General features: G+C 54.7%; 2 protein-coding genes across 10 annotated transcripts in view; both read right to left on the reverse strand.

The window, feature by feature from the left end:
• Positions 1-216: 216 nt before the first annotated feature.
• LOC101935249 (uncharacterized) lies at positions 217-1,882 on the reverse strand. Its single transcript, XM_005290104.4, has 2 exons — positions 1,741-1,882; positions 217-1,332 (listed from the first exon to the last, which is right to left on the reverse strand). The coding sequence occupies exon 2, from the start codon at positions 1,314-1,316 to the stop codon at positions 285-287; it is 1,032 nt and encodes a 343-aa protein (XP_005290161.3). The 5' UTR covers positions 1,317-1,332; positions 1,741-1,882; the 3' UTR covers positions 217-284.
• Positions 1,883-2,272: 390 nt separating this feature from the next.
• LOC101934969 (uncharacterized) overlaps positions 2,273-19,845 on the reverse strand; it is a 38,190-nt gene continuing 20,617 nt past the window's right edge. For 2 of the 9 annotated variants that reach the window (XR_010592170.1, XR_010592167.1), the window contains 3 exons: positions 9,316-9,380; positions 7,661-8,764; positions 2,273-4,918 (listed from right to left, as the gene is read on the reverse strand). Coding sequence is in view for 2 of the 9 variants with exons in the window: in XM_008174489.4 (XP_008172711.2) it covers positions 7,715-8,764; positions 9,316-9,342 (1,077 nt within the window). In the remaining 7 variants the exon portion in view is untranslated. The other 7 variants (XR_010592168.1, XR_010592165.1, XR_509567.4 and 4 more) reach the window with 7 other exon arrangements.

Raw genomic sequence — 19,845 nt, forward strand, 5'->3', positions numbered from 1 at the left:
GGGAGTCGAGTCTAGTGGTTATGGGGGTGGGGTTGAGAGTCAGGACTCTGGGGTTCTATCCCCAGCTCTGTGATGGGTGTGGGGTCTAGTGGTTAGAGCAGGGGGCTGGCAGCCACAACTCTGTGTCCTCCCCTGACACATTCTGTACCTCAATTTCCCCATCCTGGGAGGGAGCGGGGTGGGGTCCCAAAGCCATCCACAGACAGCCGCCGCCAGTACAACAGAACATCATTTATTCAGCAACAGCGTTAACCTTTCTCCCACCGCCAGCCTCCCTTCCCCAGTCAGATGCCAGCGTCCCCTGAGTCCGACGAGGGCAGCGGGAGGTTGGCAGGTGACGCGGGGCTACGGGTCACCTTGAGGCAGCGGCAGAAGAGTATAGGCCGGTGCCCCAAGCCCAGGTGATACTGCCACCAGTAGAGCTTCTGCCGGGGCTGAAGAATGACCCGCAGCTCCTCTCCCTCTTCGGCCACGGCCTCCCACTCCTCCTGCTCCGTCCTGAGCCCCAGCCCGCCATACACGGGGGGCAGGGAGAACTGGGCCTGGAGCAAGGCCACAGACAGGTCTGCGGGTGCCGGGGAACCGGCCGTGGAGAAGGTCCAGTTGGCCAATTTCTCTTCCACGCGTCCGACCTTCCGGGTTATCTCGTGGCTGCCAGGGAGCGGCCCGTCCGTCTCGTTCTGGATCAGCTTGACGCATTCCCATGCCCCGAAGGTGCCCCTGTGGACCAGGGACAGGCCGCCGGGGAGGAAGCTGGCCACGTCCGCGTGGACGGGGAGGACCTCCTGGTGGCCCGAGCTAGAGAAGAGCTGGCTGTATAGCCCCCGCTGCTCGTCCACACCCAGGAAAGCCAGGTGGGTTGCATCAGGGGCATAGTAGTAGAGCCCATGGCGGGACGCGGGCTCCAGGGGCATCTCCTCTGCTTCAGCCCCTGTGGTCAGGTCAGCCACAGACAGAACCACGCCGCGGGCCAGGAAGATGATGGAGAAGCGGCTGCCCCACGAGGCATAGTGGTCTCCGCCGCGGCACGTGGGGTGCAGGGGGAGGGCGTCAGGGCTGGGGGCGGTGCTCAGGTCCGTGGTTCGGTGGAACGCGTGTCCCCGGAGGATACAGACGGCGGAGCCGATGTCGTCGCCCACATAGTGTTCCCCGCCCCGGCAGGCAGGGTGCAGGTCCCGGATCTCCACGGCTTCAGGGCAGTGGCACTCGGGCGCCTGGAGGAAGCAGCCCACGTCGGAGCGGACGACGAAGAAGCCATGAGGGGTGGCGAAGACATCGGTGCCAGGGGAATGTGCCCGTGGGGCAATCCCGGCCATGGGGGGGGCTGAGAGCCTGGGGGACACCAAAGGGGAAGTGTGAGGGGGGGTCCATACTGAAACAGGCCAGGCCAAGACCAGCCGGACCCTGGCGGTGTGGAGGGTGGGAAGGGCACCACCGCACAGGGTTGGGGAGAATCAGCCTAGCCCCAGATAGGGAGGTTGGGGGAGGATGCGGGTGGGGGAGTCACACCAAGAGGGGCCAGGCCCTGGGTGTGGGAGGGGGAAGGAGGCCTGGGTCCCGGGTGGGGGTGTGTGTGGAAACTGGCTCTGCACCGGGCACCGCGGGTACCCAGCAGCCCAGCGCGGCCTCTGCTCCCCCCACCCCAGAAGGGGGGACCCCCCTGGAGAGGCCCCACTTGCAGAGCCCCCGGGAAGGGGCGATGGGGCAGCCCGCAAGGGGGGGCCGGTCCCCGGATCTCACCGGCGCTGGGAGCGGAGACGCGGCCGTGCGCCCCTCTCCAAGGGCTGCGCCTCCAGCCGGCGCGGGGAGCCCGGAGCCGAGCCCGGGCCGGAGATCCGCTCGGCCCGCCCCAAACGGGAAGTCGCAGCTAACGGGGAGGGGAAGCGGCCGCCCGGCTCCTCCCAACTGCACAGCCATTAAAGGGCCGGTTCGGGTGTCTGGTGGGGAGGGGCAGGACGCCTGGGTTCTCTGTTCCCTGGCTGGGACAGGGCGTGGGCTAGTGATTAGAACCGGGGGCGGCTGGGGACCAGGACGCCTGGGTTCTCTCCCTTGCTCTGGGATGGGAGTGGGGTCTTGTGGTTGGAGAGTGTGTGTCTGTATGGGGGGCCTTTGGGACCAGGACTCCTGGGTTTTTTCCCCTGCTATGAGATGAGGGGGTCTAGTAGTTGGGGGGTCAGGCGGCCTGGGGTCTCTCCCTGGCTCTGGACGTGAGTCATGCGGAGCTGGAATACAGCTGGGAGCAGGGCCGGCTCCAGCTTTTTTGCCGCCCCAAGCGGCGAAGAAAAAGAAAAAGGATAAAGCCGCGATCAGCGGTACTTCGGCGGCAGCTCTACCGCGTCGCTTCATAATTCGGTGGCGGGTCCTTCCCTCCGAAAGGGACTGAGGGACCCGCCGCCGAAGACCCGGACGTGCCGCCCCAAGCACCTGCTTCCTGCGCTGGTGCCTGGAGCCGGCCCTGGCTGGGAGGTGACTGGCCCAGATTCTGCCCTGCTTGCCCTACATCTGCGCTGTTGCTGAAGGATCCCTAGGGCCCATCGAGCCTGGCCTTTGAGAGTGGCACCCCCTGGTGGAGAATTGTGCAATAACCTCCCTAGTGGGGCCACTCCCTCCTGCTCCCCTTCCCTTATTGCTGGGCCATGCCCTGAATTGCAGGCTTTCACCCTGGCTCCCCCACCCCGGCACATGGCTCCTCTGCCTTGCTGGCCGTGATCCCCACGAACTTCTGATTGGCCCTTGAGCCTGTTAAATTCGTGTGGCAGTGAGTTCCACAGGTCATTCCCGTCCCCATGGCTCTCAGGGTCCCATTCCTGCTGCTCCCTCCCCCCCAGCTCTGTCCAGTGGTGATACACTAATAACTCCATGCTGGGGGCTCACGAGGGAGACGGCAGGGCAGATACAGGGGGAGGGGGATGGGGAAGGCTCACCAGGGATGAGATGGGTTTACTGCCTGGGTACCTCCTCCTTACCTGCGCCTTGTGTGTCCCCTGCCCCAAGCTCTATTATAGGGTGTGCCAGGCATTGGCTGGCCCCTGCTGGGGGCTCTGGCATGTGGGGGCACTATGCCCCAAGAAGCTCTCCTGACTGGGGGGGAAGAGCAGCGAGTTCAGACTTGGTCCCGCAGTGGCTACCATGACCGGGAGTGAGCAGAAGCCAATCAGGACCAAGCAGCCAGTTCAGGTGGAGCAGGACGTAACCGACAGGGGCTGAACATTCTCCAGGTTGTGAGGGTCGGTGACTGTGTCATCGGGCCTTTCCCCTCTAGGGGGCGCTGGCTCCCATCCAACTCCAGGGCGGGGGGATTGGTGGCTCAGGGAGGCGGGAATGGGACACAGGGCATTTCCCCTCTAGGTGAACTTGGGGGGACAAAAGTTAAAGAATTAAATCAACGCAGCTCAACATGCTGCTAGCACTTGCAGCCCTGTACAAAGACAATTACGATCATCCCGGCTCCCTCCTGCTTTTTACCCTTCTACAGACCCTGAACCAAGGAGAAACTCAAGGAAATTCCACCCTAGCAACCCGGGGAATGCTGAAAAAAACCAATGATCTATCCAGGCTCGACTAATTCTTTGTGCTTCGGCAGCAGATCCAACCCCAGAATGATCCCAAAGCAGAATTCAGGCTGTGGGTTACAGCGAGAGAAGACAGAACATGCCAGGAAATCACCTGCCCCGGTGACACAATTTGCAGAGAAGCTGGAGGAGGGGAAGCAGATGAGCTGGGTTTGCGAGCAGGGAGGAGTGCACCAGGAAGCGCTAAGTATGGATTTGAAGGGGCTGATTTGATCCCATTCATTTCCAGGAGGCCAACGCTCACACACACAGGTCAACAATAGCATCTTGGTAGTGCTGGCGTTCTCCATCCTCTTTGGATGCTTAGGGAACTGGAGGCAGTGGGATGCGGTCGGGTGGTTTGTTTTCTTTGGTGAAATGGACGTCCCTGCAGAACAAGACGGGCTTGTGGCCTATGCAGAGGCGGTACTGCCAGATGTAGAGGTCCTGATTGCACTCCAGGTTCACCTGAATTGACTCCTCTTCTTCTGAGGCTTCGTTCCAGTCCTCCTGCTCCATGTGGATGCTTCTGCCACCGTGCTCGGCCCTGAAGGAGAACTGGAACTGGATGATGAGCTTGGTGAGGGCTCCGGCCCCAAGGGACAGCTCAGCGGAGATGCTCCAATTGTGCTCGATCCTGGACCTCTGGTGCTTGGCGTAGCCCACCTTGCAGGTGACCTTGTCAGACCAGGTGATGGAGGAATCGGAGTCGTTGTGCAGGGTCTTGATGCACTCCCAGCCGCTGATTGAGACGCCCTTGGTGAGGGCCCACCCCCCAGGGAAGAAGTTGAGCATGTTGGGGTGGATGGAGAAGTAGACTGGGGGACCGAGCTGCACATGTCTGTACAAGTAGCACTGAGCCGCCCATTTCTCATCCACCTGGATCAGGGGTGGGGTGACAGAGATGCTAAAATAACAGAGCCCCTTGTGGCATTCCAGCTGCAGGGGAGTGACATCCCCTTTTTCAGCTGTGCTCAAGTCAAGGACCTGGCGCATAACCCCCGCTCTAGGAAGATGATGGAAAAAAAAGGAAACACAGTGCGTGTAGTGGTCCCCACTGCGGCAGTTCTAATGCAGCTCACGGACCTCGGCCTCACCGTCTGTGCTCAAGTCCTTCACCATCGGTCGGCGTCACCCTTGATGATGTTGACGTTGGATTGTTCATGGGCACCCAAGTAGTGATCCCCACCCTGGCACCCGGGGGGCAGTCTCCAGATCTTGATACCAGTCCCGCTTTTTGGATCCTCTGTCCGCAGGTAGCAGCCCAGCTCGCCATGGACAATGAAGAATCTGCCTTGGCCATGGAAGATGTCTGTGCCTGGGGCATCCTTGTGAAGGAAACAATGGTCCATCAACAGGAGTCAAATCTTGAGGGAGGAGAAGGGAGGGCAGGACATTAGCTCATCTCATTGTTTGTAAATCTTTGATGCTTGAAGACCCCCTGGTTCCAACAGCAACCAGGCACCTGGGACAGGAGTTGGGCAGATCTGGAAGATGCAGGCAGTGAAGTCTCCTAGATGTGCCCTGCAGCCCTGTCTCCAGGAAGTGGCGCTGTCCTGAGGCAGGGTGGGAGGGAGGGGAAAGCCCAGCGTCCTGACCCAGGACGCCTGCTGCCTGCATAGGAACAGTTTAAACTCAGCTGTTCACTCCCTGGTTCAACCCCGGGGGTTTAGGGGCCATTTCTGGCATCCTTGTTAATTTCACTCACAGTTGTTGGAGCTGGAGGAGGAGGAGGGAGGAGAGAAACAGATGTGACAGTGAGTTTTCTCCTTCCACTGGCTTTTATTAGCTCTGGCTTTAAGCTGTGCAGCCAAATTAGGGTGACCAGATTAGCAGTATAAAATATCGTGATGGCGGGGTAGCAAAAAAAAAAGGGGGGGGCAGAGCAAAAAAAAAAGGGAGTTTGAGAGTTTAAAAGGGGCCTGGAGCATTAGCAGGCCCTGGCCCCGTGCGCTGCCCTCCCCACGGAGCCTTCCACCCCCCGGCCCGCCATGGGCATATGCGGGGCGTGGTGGGTCCGGGCGGGGGCAGCGCGGAGCGGGCAGGAGCCGGGTGGGTGGCGGGGCTGAATCCCCGCTGCTGCCAGGGAGTCCCGCGCCTCTCCCTCCTGCTCGCGGCTGCGGGTCCTTCCCAGCGGGACGCGCCTTCCACCGCCCCGGCCACATGCGGCGCGCATCCCCCATGCCTAGTCTCCCGCCGGGAAGGAGCCGCAGCCGCGAGCGGGAGGGAGAGGTGCGGGGCTTCCCGGCAGCAGCAGGGATTCGCCCACGCCCCCATGCTGCCCACCTGGCCCCTGCCTGCTCCGCGCTGCCCTTGCCCGGACCCACCGCGCTGCCCTGTGGGCTGCAGGGCTGGAGCAGCCTCCAGGCTGCGCTCCTGGCCCCGGGTGCAGCGGCCCAGGCAGGAGCCCTCTGGTGCAGCGGGGGGCTCACAGCTGAGCCCCCCGTCTCCCTCCCTTGCCAGCCCCCCTTTGCCCACCTGCCCGGTGCCTGGGTGCCGGAGTTGACTCACCAGCTCCAGGATCCAGGCACCGCCGCCACCCCCTCCCTCCCAGGCTTGCCCTGCCATGCTGCAAGCCTGGGAGGGAGGAGGAATGCTGCGTGGTTGGGGAAGAGGCGGGGCCAGGGTGGGGATTTGGGGAGGGAGCCAATGGGGGAAGGAGGGGGCGGAGCTGGGGCGGGGGGCGTGAGCGCCAGAGCGGAGGGCAACATTTCTTTTTTGTCCAGTGTCCCGACCAAACATTGGTCGGGACGCGGGACAAAGAAGCAGATATCGGGACAGTCCCGATAAAATCGGGACGTCTGGTCACCCTAAGCCAAATGCCTATTGTATTCTGCCCCTGCCTTGGTCTCACCCCCGCCCCCCCCAACAACTGTGAGTGAAATTAACAAGGATGCCAGAAATGGCCCCTAATCCCCCGGAGTGAACAGCTGAGTTTAAACTGTTCCTATGCAGGCAGCAGGCGTCCTGGGCAGGCTTCTCCCTCAGCCAGTCCCCCTGCTCCCTGCTGCACGCTAGAGGGGAGCCGCTGCAGCCCCTGCTGAGTGCGGGGGTCGGGGAACATGGAGCCAAGCCTCGCCCCCAGCCTGGCTGGAGGAGGAGGGAGGAGAGAAACTAATGCGACAGTGAGTTTTCCCTTTCCAAGCTTTCATTAGCTTTGAGTTTAAACTGTTTTTGATGCAGCCAAAAGAGGTGAAAGTAAGCCAGTATTGAATGCTCCACTTATTTGCCTGTACGCTGCTGCACCTTTTTATACCGGTACTCCGTACCGGCCTGTACCGGCTTACTTTCCCCTCTGCTGGTACTGCTCTCCAGTGGCTCCTCCCCCTTTCCATTGACTCCATCTTCTCCTACAGGCTCCTCCTTCCTCTCCCATCCAATGCCCCCCTTCTGCCCCCAAGTGTCCCCTCCCTTTCCCCCTCCCTTCTCCCACTCCTGCTTCCACCCCCTAACCCTGCCCCATCGAGCCCCTTCTCCATGTTAAGGGGGGTTGGTGACTCATGGAGGTGGGAATGGGACACGGGGCCTTTCCCCTCTAGATGAACTGGGGGGATGGAAATTAAGAAACTAAACCAGTGCAGCTCAACATGCTCATAACAATTGCAGCCCTGTATGAAGACTATTATTACCATCTGATCTCATGCTTCAGGGCTTCCCCGGCAGGGTCAGGCAGGAAGATTTACCCTGGTGTCCCATTGGTTCTTTGGGATTTTTTTTCACCATCCTCTGAAGCCGCCTGATCCACCAGTCAGGCATCTCAGAGCCCTGGCCCACCCTGGCCCATCTCCAGCTATGGATGATCCCCGATGCTCATCAATCTTACCTTTCTATAATCCTACAATTTAACTCTCTTCAGCTTACAATGATTACATGTGCCATGACATGTTAGTTAATCATAAGATCACACAATAAATGAACAATCAACTAAAACCGTTGGCTAAAATAGGAAGGGAAGAAAGTTTAATTAAACCATCTTTGTTGCAGACAAGATTTGAGTAAAGCTGGGAACAGGAGGAAAACCAGGAGGAGAACAGCTGGGATGAGGTGGGTGAAATTTGGCCAGCCCAGGGAAAGACCGGAAGGGGTAATACTAATTCAAAGAAGCTCACATGCACACATCCAGAATAGCATCATGGTGCTGCATTCTCCATCCTCATGGGCACTTAGGGGACTGGAGGCAGTGGGATGCGGTCGGGTGGGTTGTTTTCTTTGGTGAACTGGATGTCTCTGCAGAACAAGACGGGCTCCTGGCCTATGCCGAGCTGGTACTGCCAGATGTACAGGTTCTTTTGGGGCTCCAGGGTCACCTGGATTGACTCCTCTTCTTCTCGGGCTTCATTCCAGTCCTCCTGTTCCGTGTGGATGCTTCTCCCGCCATACTCAGCCTTGAGGGAGAACTGGAGCTGGGTGATGAGCTTGGTGAGGTCTCCAGCCCCGATGGACATCTCAGCGGAGATGCTCCAGTTGTGCTCAATGGTGGACATCTTCTGCTTGGCATAGCCCACCTTGCGGGTGACCTTGTCAGACCAGGTGATGGGGGAGTCAGAGTTGTTGTGCAGGGTCTTGATGCACTCCCAGCCGCAGGTTGAGATGCCCTTGGTAAGGGTCAAGCCCCCAGGGAAGAAGTTCAGCACGTCGGGGTGGATGGAGAAGAAGGAGTCCAGCTTGTCTTTGCTCGCGTCTGGGTACAGGTAGAAATGAGCTCCCCACTTCTCATCCATCTTGATCAGGGCTAGGTACTGATCGATGCCAAAGTAGTAGAGCCCCTTGCAGCATTCAGGGTGCAAGACAAAGTTTTTTTCACCCTCAGCTGTCCTCAAATTAGTCACCCAGCGGATTTCACCCTGGTTTTGGAAAATGATGAAGAAGGTCCAACCAGCCCTCCCGTAGTGGTCCCCACCGCGGCACCTGGGATGCAGCTCAAAGATCTGAGCTCCCTTATCTGTGCTCAGGTCCCTCACAACCCGATAGGAACTGCCCTTGATGATGTAGATATTGGATTCCTGCCTGTTGCCCACATAGTGATCCCCGCCCTGGCATGCAGGGTGTAGTCTCCGGATCTTGATGTCATGCCCCCTCTCAAGAAAATCTTTTGTCTGCAGGTAGCAGCCCAGGTCGGAGCGGACGATGCAGTCTCCACTGTCATCGCGAAAGACGTCTGTGCCCAGGGAGTCCTTCCGAGGGACCAATGATCTAGGGACTAGACTGGAGCCCTGGGACGGGGACAAAGGGGAGGGGGAGAAAGGGGAGCAGTTGGCAAAAGGACCAAGGCAGTTGGAGGAGACCATGTGCACGTGGAGTTGGCATGGGACACAGCAGGGGGCTTCTCTGTTTCTATCAATGGAAAAAAAATTTTAGTGACGCCAGGAGCGAATCCCTCAGGGCAACAAGGACTCCTCTTCACTCACCCCAGTGGAGCTACGGCCGATATACACCGGCTGGAGTATGGCCCATTGACACCACTGGAGCTGTGGCCCGTTCACACCAGATGGGGGCTGGCCCAATGGCACCAGTGGAGCTGTGGCCCTTTGACATTAACTCATCTGATCTTATATGATTCTTCTATGTTTGAAGGCCCCCTGGTTCCAAGAGCGACCAGGCACCTGGGACAGGAATTGGGCAGTACTGGAAGGTACTTGCAGTGAAGTCTCCTAGATGTGCCCTGCAGCCCTGTTCCCAGAGGGTGGCGTTGTCCTGAGGGAGGGAGGGGAAAGCCCAGCGTCCTGACCCAGGAGGATCCCATCTCACACGGGTTCCCACTTACCACTGTTGATCTATGTGACTTGGCCATGTCTCCTCAGTCTCACCCTGTACGTATGAAGGGCTGCCCTGCATGGAGATAAAGAGGGGAGGAAATATTAACAATATCCTGACCTGTAACTCTGCACCCAGCCAGTAATCCGTGAATCGAGCGCACAGGAAAACAACGCACCAAAGTTCCCTCAATCCTGACCAGCTGTAGTCCCCTGGTATCCCAGCCCTGTGCTTAACCCTCCCACCACCTCTGCCAGTGCCCCTCAATCTCAACCCATAGCCCCCAGCTATACCAGCCCTGGGTTCACCCCACACAGCTCCAACTGACATTCACACCTGTAGATGCTCTTGGCTGATGGCAGCCCCCCTTGGGGACAGGAGTGAGCTCCTGGGCCGTACCGAAATGGACAGGACCTTAGAGAAGCACAAAACCAGCCCTGCAATATTCTGGGTGTAAACACTGCAGAGGGCTGTTTATCTCCTCTCCGGTGGCTCCTTCCCCTTTCCACTGACTCTGCCTTCTCCTACAGGATCCTCCTTCCTCCCCCATTCAATGCCCCTTTTCTCCCAAAGTTTCCCTTTCCCATCCCACCTCCCCCTCTCTCACTCTGGCTTCCGCTCTGTAACCCTGCCTCTGTGGGCCAATCAAGCCGCTTCTCCTAGATAAACGGCCCCCAATTCAGTCCACCCCCTTGCTCTGCTCTCTTCCAGGGTCATGGCTGCTTCGCCAGAGGGTGGGATCCCTGCCAGACTTTTATCTGCGTGGTCTGTATTGCAGCCAGCTCCTATCAGCCCATCCATGTCTGCAGCAGTTTGTGGATTTCCAGTGGGGGGAGCAGGACGTAACCGATTGGGGCTGAAGATTTGCCACTTTGTGAGACAGTTGGTAAATGTATCATGGGGCCTTTCCCCTCTAGGGGATGCTGGCTCTGATCCAGCCCCAGAGCGGGGGGTTCTTGGCTCAGGGAAGTGGGAATGGTAAACGGGGCAGCTCAACTTGCTCCTAACGCTTGCAGCCCTGTATGAAGACAATTATTATAATCCAGTCTCATGCATCCCTGCAGGGTTCAGGCAGGAAGAATTATCCTGATGCCCCATTGGCTCCCTGTGTTCTGGGATGTTTTTTCACCTTCCTCATAAGCATCAGGGATCATCCACAGCTGGAGACAGGACGGGGTGGGACGATGCTCTGAGGTGCCTGGCCGATGGGTCAGGCTGGCATGTTCATGATCCAACTGGTCATCAGAATTGACATGGAAAATGAATTACCCCCCACCTGCCATGTTAGATTGGCAGTGATCTGAGGGAGAGGGTCATCTTTCTCTTCAGTGTGGGGCAGGTGTCATCTACTGGGGTCATCTGGCACTGACTCAGTCCCTTGCCATTGCAGAGGGCTTAGGCATTGGTGCCCCAGGGTTCCTCCTTTTCTCTGCTGGTGGCCAGTCACTGTAACCTATAAGGCTAACCTGCTTGCATGCCTATATTTTTTTTCTAGCGGATTTCTTATTTCTTTATGGTGTTGATTATTTGTTTTATTATAATGCTATTTGATGAAGTGGGGTTTTGTTCACCTTGTTATGTTGCATGTGAGTCTTACTGTTCTGTACTAATATCGTGTGTACCTCAGTTTCCCTATGTGCTGCACCAATGCCTATATGGGGATGGGAATTGGGGGGGGGGTGATTTTTACTGAGGCCCTCGGGGCAGGTGAGGCTGCCCAGTTGTATCCACGTAGAGGATGGCCGATGCCCTTCGTGACCTGAGCCCAGGAGGGGATGCAATGAGGTAGCAGGACAAAGGCTGGAGGAGGAGCTGAAAGTGAAAGAGCTGGAGGACCATGAAAAGGAACGGCAGGACCATGTGAAAGAATAGGAGGACCATGAGAGACAGAGAAAACATGAGGAAAAGCAGAGGTGGCATTGGCGAAGCTGAGAAGCAGAGAGATCTCTACCATGGTGAGTGGGGATGGGCCCGGGGGGGCCAAGCTTGCAGGGAATTTCGATATAAAATTGTTGCCCCAGTTTAAGGATGGGGAGGATATGGACGCCTTCCTTACTGCCGTTGAGAAGGCTTGCAGTTTGCACCAGATTGACCCGGCAGACAGGCTTTGGCATCTCACTCCCTTACTGGGTCCCAAAGCCATAGGGTTGTTCAGCCAGATAGATGGGGTGGAAGCAAAGGACTATGAACTGTTCATCTAAGCCCTGCTGCGCAAGTATGGGCTGACCTCTGAGGTCTACAGGAAAAGGTTCTGGAGTTTGCAGAAGACCCTGGGGGGTGACCTATCTGGAACTGTCCATCTGGATGAGGGGATACACCCGCAAATGGGAGAATGGGGCTGGGGCCCAGACCAAGGAGGACATGATCGAACTGGTGGGGCTGGAGAAGATGACTGAGGGCTGCCTCCCTGACCTGAGAATGTGACTAGTGGACAAGAAGCCGAAGGACCGCGCAGCGCTGCACAGGGCAGCTGGCTGATGAGTTTGTAGACAGCAGGTAGGGATATGGAATGGAATCCCAAGGGGACAGGCCCATGTCGGTGTGGAAGGGAGTCACTCAGGGGCCCCCCAAAAGGAGGACTTGGATAAATCCCTTCCAAGGGGGGCAGCCAATACCAAGGCTGACTGACCAGCCCCAGGGGACCAATGGGACATGAGGTGTAATTACTGTGGGCAGAGGGGCCACAGATGAGCCCAATGCCACATCCAGGGACAGGATGAACAAACTGAGCCCTCAAAGGGTACCTGGGTGGGATCCCAGCCGGAGGAGGGGCAGGCTCCCCAGGCAGGAGGGGCTGGCAGTTTACCCATGACTCAGGAGGGAGGCGTCTCCCAGGCCAGCTCCTCGGGGAGTGGGCCTTGATACTTTGTATTCAAAGTTCTCAGTCTACAGGTTGGGCACAGGACAGCCCCTGAGGAGCGATTGCCTCATTCCCCTGGAGGTGGATGGTCACCGGGTACTGGGAGACAAATGCTGAGGTGACACTGGCCCAGCCTGAGATGGTGGCCCCAGACTGGGTGGTGCCCAACACCTACCTGACCCTGCCGGGCACGTGCGGGCCCCCAATTAAGGTACCTGTAGCGAGGGTGTGTCTGACATTGGGGGCCAAGGAGGGCCCCAAAGACATGGGGTGCACCATCAGCTGCCAACCGAGGATTGGCCGGGCGGACCCCAGAGTGCCCAAGTCATTACCCATAGCCAGCAAGGGGTGCGGGGCCCAACCCCAGTGTGAAGGGGGCCACCAGTGACAGGGCTCGGTGGCGTTGTGACCCCAAACCCAGCCAGCGAGAGGGAGCAGGTCGCCATCCCTTCCCCAGCCGTGAATTCCATGCCAAGTTATGGAAGGATCCCTCCTTGGAGAAGCTGAGGGAACTTGCTGGCCACAGTGCGGCCCTGGGAGAAGGCTGCCGGAAGAGATTCCTGTGGGAGAAGGGATTCCTGTACCATGAATGGGTTCCCCAAGGAGCAGTGAAGTTATGGGGGATCTGGAGTCAGCTGGTGGTCCACCCGAAGTACTGCCACAGGTTGCTGTACCTGGCCCATGATATTCCTCTCTCGGGACACCAGGGGATCCAGCGCGCCAGGCAGAGGTTGCTACAGAACTTTTACTGGCCCGGAGTCTTTGATGACATCCAGCAGTACTGCAGGTTCTGTGACCCCTGACAGAGGGTGGGGAAGGCCTGGGATAAGGGTAAAGCCACCTTAAGGCCTCTGCCCATCATAGAGGAGCCTTTTCAGAACGTGGCTGTGGACATAGTGGGGCCCTTCAGCAAGGCAACCTGGTCAGGGAACAAATAGATTCTGGTGGTGGTAGATTTTGCCATCCGGTACCCAGAGGCAGTGGCCTTGTCCTCTATTGAGGCAGACACTATGGCAGACTCACTACTGACCATTTTCAGAAGAGTGGGGTTCCCCAAGGAGGTCCTTACAGATCAGAGGTCCAAATTCATGTCAGACCTGCTCTGGTGCTTGTGGGAGAAGTGTGGTGTCTGGCACAGCTGGGCCTCAGCGTATCATCCTCAGTCCAACGGTCTTCTTGAGAGGTTCAGTGGGACTCTAGAGTTGATGCTGAAGACCTGTATGAACCAGCACCCAGAGGACTGGGAAAAGTATTTACCCCATGTTCAGGGAAGTGCCCCAGGAATCTACAAGGTTCTTTCCTTTTGAGTTGCTGTATGGGAGGAGAGTGAGGGCCCCCCTGGACTTAATGAGGGATGAATGGGAGGGGAAGGCCTCTCCCGATGGGGAGTCATGGGCTTGGCCAGGGAGAATCTAGCCAGGGCCCAAAGGAAGCAGAAGATCTGGTATGACTTCTCAGCGCATGCCCGCACCTATGCCACTGGGGACCAGGTGATGGTTCTCATTCTCGTGAGAAAGAACAAACTACAAGCTGCCTGGGATGGGCCCATTAAGGTCATCAAGCAGCTGAATGAAGTGAGCTATGTGGTGGAACTGTCTAACCACACTCATAGCCACAGGGTGAACCATGTCAACACGATGAAGCCGTATTTTGACAGGGAGAATTTGGTACTGGCTGTGTGTGGTCAGTGGGAGGAGCAGGGAGATGATCCCTTGGTGGCTCTCTTCCCTGAGACAGGAGCTGGGCCATCGCTGGAATCAGTTCCCCTCTCTGACCAGCTAAGCTCTACCGAGCAGGCAGAGATCAGAGAGGTGCTGTATTCCTATCTGCAGCTGTTTTCCAACCTGCCTGGGCTCACTAACCTGGCTGTGGAGGAGTGGAGACAGGAGCCCACTCTCCTGTAAGATGCTTCCTGTTCATAGTCACAGGGAAAACTGCCCAAGACCTGGAGAGAGAGGTCAAGGACATGCTGTCTCCAGGGGTGATGCAGCCATCCTCCAGCCCTTGGGCGTCTCCTGTGGTGCTGGTCCCGCAAAAGACGGGTCTATCCGCTTCTGTGTGCACTACTGGAAGCTTAATGCCATCACTGTGTCCGATGCCTACCCCATGCCTAGGCCTGATGTGCTCCTAGACAAGCTGAGGGGGCTCGTTATCTCACTAGTATGGATCTTACCAAGGGCTACTGGCAAGTGCCATTGGATCCAGATGCCAGGCTGAAATCTGCTTTTATCACCCCTTTGGGGCTATATGAGTTCCTTTCGGCCTCAAAGGGGGACCTGCAACCTTCCAGTGCCTGGTGGACCAATTACTGAAGGGGCTGGGGGACTTTGCCCTGGCATACATTGATTATATCTGTGTCTTTAGCCAGATCTGGGAGGAGCATGTGTCCCAGGTTAAACAAGTGCTGGACAGGCTCCAGGATGCAGGACTGACTATAAAAGCTGGGAAATGCAATGTAGGGATGTCAGAGATATCACACCTGGGCCACAAGGTGGGGAACAGCTGCCTAAAGCCAGAGCAGGCTAAGATGGAGGCGATCAGAGATTGGCCAGCTCCCCATACTAAGAAACAGGTCCAGGCTTTTATCGGGATGGCGGGGTACTACCAGAGATTTGTGCCCCACTTTAGCTCCATAGCCACCCCCATCACTGAGCTTTGTAAGAAGGGGAAGCCAGACAAGGTGGTCCAGTCCGAGCAGTGCCAGAAGACTCTCTGTGCTCTGAAGGAGGCTCTGGTCAGGGGCTGGTAAACCCCGACTTTGACAAGCCCTTTATGGTGTTCACCAATGCTTCAGATAAAGGGCTGGGTGAGGTGCTAATGCAGGTTGACAAAAGGGGGAGAGACACACCCCATCATGTATCTGAGCAGGAAGCTGTTGCCCCGGGAGCAGAACTATACAGCTATAGGGAAGGAATGTCTGGCTATGCTCTGAACCCTTAAAAAGCCAGAGCCGAATCTATTTGGGCAGCGCTTCACTGTGTGTACACCAACCACTCTCCTTTGACATGGCTACACCGGATGAAAGGGGCCAATGCCAAACTCCTGAGGATTACGATAGCGAAGTGTAAAAAGCAACAGAGAGTCCTGTGGCACCTTAGAGACTAACAGATGTATTGGAGCATAAGCTTTTGTGGGTGAATACCCACTGCGTCACCCATGAAAGCTTATGCTCCAATACTTCTGTTAGTCTTTAAGGTGCCACAGGACTCTTTGTTGCTTTTTACAGATCCAGACTAACACGGCTACCCCTCTGATACTTGATATCGAGGTGGTCCATGTTATGGGGAGCACCAACATTATAGCAGATGCTTTGTCCTGGAGAGGGGTGGCCTGAACTTCCCCAGGCCACTGGCTAAAGTGACCCCGCTCAGTTCGGTCTCAGATGGGGGAGAGATTTCACAAAGTGCGGTTTTATTCACCTTGTTATGTTGCATGTGAGTCTGACTGTACTATACTAATACTGTGCGTACCTCAGTTTCCCTGTGTGCTGCACCAGTGCCTTCATGGTGATGGGAATTGTGGGTGTGACTTTTACTGAGGCCCTCGGGGCAGGTGAGGCTGCCCAGCTGTCTCAAGTGGGACTGCTGAAGACTGTAGCTGGAGTGGAGATTAAGGATAATCTTGGCATGGCACAGTATCTAAACGAATATTTCGCATCGGTCTTTAATGAGGCTAATGAAGGGTTTAGGAATAGAGGCAGAGTGACAGAGGGGAATAAAGGAGGGGGGATTGACATTACCATCTCTGAGGTAGAAGCCAAACTTTAACAGCTTAACGGGACTAAATCGTGTGGACCGGATGATCTTCATCCGAGAATATTGAAGGAACTGGCACGAGAAATTGCAAGCCCGTTAGCGATAATTTTTCATGAATCTGTAAACTCGGGGGTGATACCGTTGGACTGGAGAATAGTTAATGTGGTTCCTATTTTCAAGAAAGGGGAAAAAAGTGACCCAGGTAACTACAGGCCTGTTAGTTTAACATCTGTAATATTCAAGGTCTTGGAAAAAATTTTGAAGGAGAAAGTAGTTAAGGACCTTGAGGTCAATGGCAATTGGAACAAATTACAACATGGTTTTACAAAAGGCAGATCGTGCCAAACCAACCTGATCTCCTTCTTTGAGAAAGTAACAGATTTTTTAGATAAAGGAAATGCAGTGGATCTAATATACCTCAATTTCAGTAAAGCGTTTGATACGGTACCGCACGAGGAATTATTGGTTAAATTGGAAAAGATGGGGATCGATATGAAAATCCAGAGGTGGATAAAGAACTGGTTAAAGGGGAGACTGCAGCGGGTCATACTGAAAGGTGAACTGTCAGGTTGGAGGGAGGTCACCAGTGGAGTTCCTCAAGGTTCAGTTTTGGGTCCGATTTTATTTAATCTATTTATTACTGACCTCGGAACCAAATGTAGGAGTGGGCTGATAAAGTTTGCGGATGACACAAAGTTGGGAGGTATTGCCAATTCGGAGAAGGATCGGGATATCCTGCAGGGAGATTTGGATGACCTTGTAAATTGGAGTAATAGTAATAGGATGAAATTTAATAGTGAGAAGTGTAAGGTTATGCATTTAGGGATGACTAACAAGAATTTTAGTTATAAGCTGGGGACGCATCAGTTGGAAGTAACAGAGGAGGAGAAGGACCTCGGAGTCCTGGTTGACTGCAGGATGACTATGAGTCGGCAATGTGACGTGGCCGTGAAAAAAGCTAATGCGGTCTTGGGATGCATTAGGCGAGGTATTTCTAGTAGGGATAAGGAGGTGCTGGTTCCGTTATACAAGGCACTGGTGAGACCTCATTTGGAGTACTGTGTGCAGTTCTGGTCTCCCATGTTTAAAAAGGATGAACTCAAACTGGAACAGGTACAGAGAAGGGCCACTAGGATGATCCGAGGAATGGAAAACCTGTCGTATGAAAGGAGACTTGAGGAGCTCGGTTTGTTTACCCTAACCAAAAGAAGGCTGAGGGGGGATATGATTGCTCTCTTTAAATATATCAGAGGGATAAATACCAGGGAGGGAGAGGAATTATTTCAGCTCAGTACTAATGTGGACACGAGAACGAATAGATATAAACTGGCCGTGGGGAAGTTTAGGCTTGAAATTAGACGAAGGTTTCTAACCATCAGAGGGGTGAAATTTTGGAACAGCCTGCCGAGGGAAACAGTGGGGGCAAAGACCCCTCTGGCTTTAAGATTAAGCTAGATAAGTTTATGGAGGGAATGGTTTGATGGGATAAAGTGATTTTAGTCAATTAGTCAATAACGTGCCATCGCGGGTAAATAGTATCAATGGTCAATGAGGGTCTGGATGGAGAATCCTGCCTACATGCTCAGGGTTCTACTGATCGCCATATTTGGGGTCGTGAAGGAATTTTCCTCCAGGGTAGATTGGCAGAGGCCCTGGAGGTTTTTCGCCTTCCTCCGCAGCATGGGGCGGGGGTCGCTAGCTAGAGGATTCCCTGCGACTTGAAGTCTTTAAATCACAGGATTTGGGGACTTCAACAGCTGAGTTAAGGGAAAGTGGGTGGTTCAGCTTTTGTGGCCTGCATCATGCGGGAGGTCAGACTAGATGATCATAATGGTCCCTTCTGACCTTAAAGTCTATGAGTCTATGAGGATGGCCGATGCCCTACGTAACCTGAGCCCCAGGAGGGGATGCAAACAGGTGACACCTTTTGCCCAAAAGCAGGACAAAGGCCAGAGGAGGAGCAACAGGCAGGCCAGGCACTGGGGTCCCGGTCAGTCTGCGTTTTGGGACTTGGAGAGTCCTGGGTGCTGGGCCTGGAGTGTCCCCAAGATTAACTTGATTGAAAGTCCTTGATTTCTGTGATAACAATCTCTGTTCTACACTGTGCTCCTGTCAACTAATAAACCTTCTGTTTTACAACGCTGGTTGAGAGTCACGTCTGACTATGGAGTTGGGGTGCAGGGCCCCCTGGCTTCCCCAGGACCCCTGCCCAGGTGGACTTGCTGCGGGAAGCACACGGTGTGGAAGGGGATGCTGAATGCTCCGAGGTCAGACCCAGGAAGGTCAAAGCCGTGTAACTGTGTAAGCTTCTTGTCCTGGCAACAGTGATATCCTGGCTGGCTTCATACGGAGCAGTTCTAGAGCCTCTCCCCGAGGACTCCATGACATGTGATGGTAGGTTTTCAGGTTTATATTAAAGTAGTTTGGTTGTAATGCAAGGGCACACAGGCCACATCCTGTAATTGGAGCGAAGGCAAAGTCAGCATACAGATGTCTGGGACCTTGATGAGCTGAAGCATAAGGTCCATATGTGACGTTGCACCCCCTAATGCTTTATAGAAATATGATTATGAGTGTAAATATGACATAACTGGAATAGGTTTTATGCTAGATATGCCATGTAACATATCTTAGCAAAGGTTACTCTACTGAATATATTCATCCTATTTGTATGCGTGTATTGTTTTTATATCTGAAGTTATGAGCGTTGGCTCTGTGCTTGTATTTAAAGTGTTTGCTGTAGGAAGCACATAAGACAGATTTGGTCAACATAGTGTGAAGGGGTTATTCAAGTAATTACTTGAATTTATTTGGTGTTTGGATCCCACTGGGACCTGGGTATCTGGGTGCTAGAGACAGGAGCACTTCTTAACTAACAATGGACTTTAAGAGACGCCAATCCACATCTGAGCTTTCCTGGGAACGTTCAAACTACATGTAAACAATGGCCTTGGCCTGCAAAAAGCTGAATCATTCATAGACATGTGATTTGCCCAGGTGGCTAGAGACCCCATCTTGTGGCTGTGATGTTGCACAAGAGAGAATATAAAAAGCCCTGGAAACCCCTCCATTTTGTATTTAGCTGGCTCAAGAGATAGCCTCTTCCCCCAAAGAGATGCCTGAAAGAAATTGCAACAAAGGACAGTAACTATGGGGGTCTGAGTGATTGCTGAAGCCAGACTAGGAAGGAGTCTAGTCTGTCAAAGAAGCTTATTGGAACATCTCTGAGGGTGACATTTACCAGCATTTAGTTTCCTACTGTATTAGGCTTAGACTTGTGGGTTTTTGTTTTATTTTGTTTGGTAATTTACTTTGTTATGTCTGTTATTACTTGGAACCACTTAAATCCTACTTTTTATTAATTAACCCAGAGCAAGTATTAATACCTGGGGGAGTAAACAGCTGTGCATATCTCTCTATCAGTGTTAGAGAGAGTGAACAATTTAATGAGTTTATCCTGTATAAGCTTTATACAGAGTAAAATGGATTTATTTGGTGTTTGGATCCCTCTGGGACCTGGGTGCTAGAGACAGGAGCACTTCTTAAGCTGTTTTCAGTTAAGCCTGCAGCTTTTGGGGGACGTGGTTCAGACCTGGGTCTGTGTTTGTAGCAGGCAAGCGTGTCTGGCTCCACAAGGCAGGGTACTGAAGTCCCAAGCCGGAAGGGAAAACGGGCTCAGAGGTAGTCCCAGCACATCCAGGTGGCAGTCCCTAAGGGGATTTTTGTGGCCCAACCCATCACACCATATATGGCTGCAACCTTGGATGTGAGGATGATCTAATGTCATTAATATGTATGTATATGTCATCAATACATACAAACATACCGGCCTATGGAGTAAGTGCACCCTTCAATGTTTGTGGGTGAGGAAGATAAGTTTGGACATAGAAGGAGGGCCTAAGCATCCATGCCCTATAAGAAGAGG

The sequence above is a fragment of the Chrysemys picta genome, chromosome 13 (genome assembly GCF_011386835.1).
Source record: "Chrysemys picta bellii isolate R12L10 chromosome 13, ASM1138683v2, whole genome shotgun sequence".
Classification (NCBI taxonomy): domain Eukaryota; kingdom Metazoa; phylum Chordata; order Testudines; family Emydidae; genus Chrysemys; species Chrysemys picta.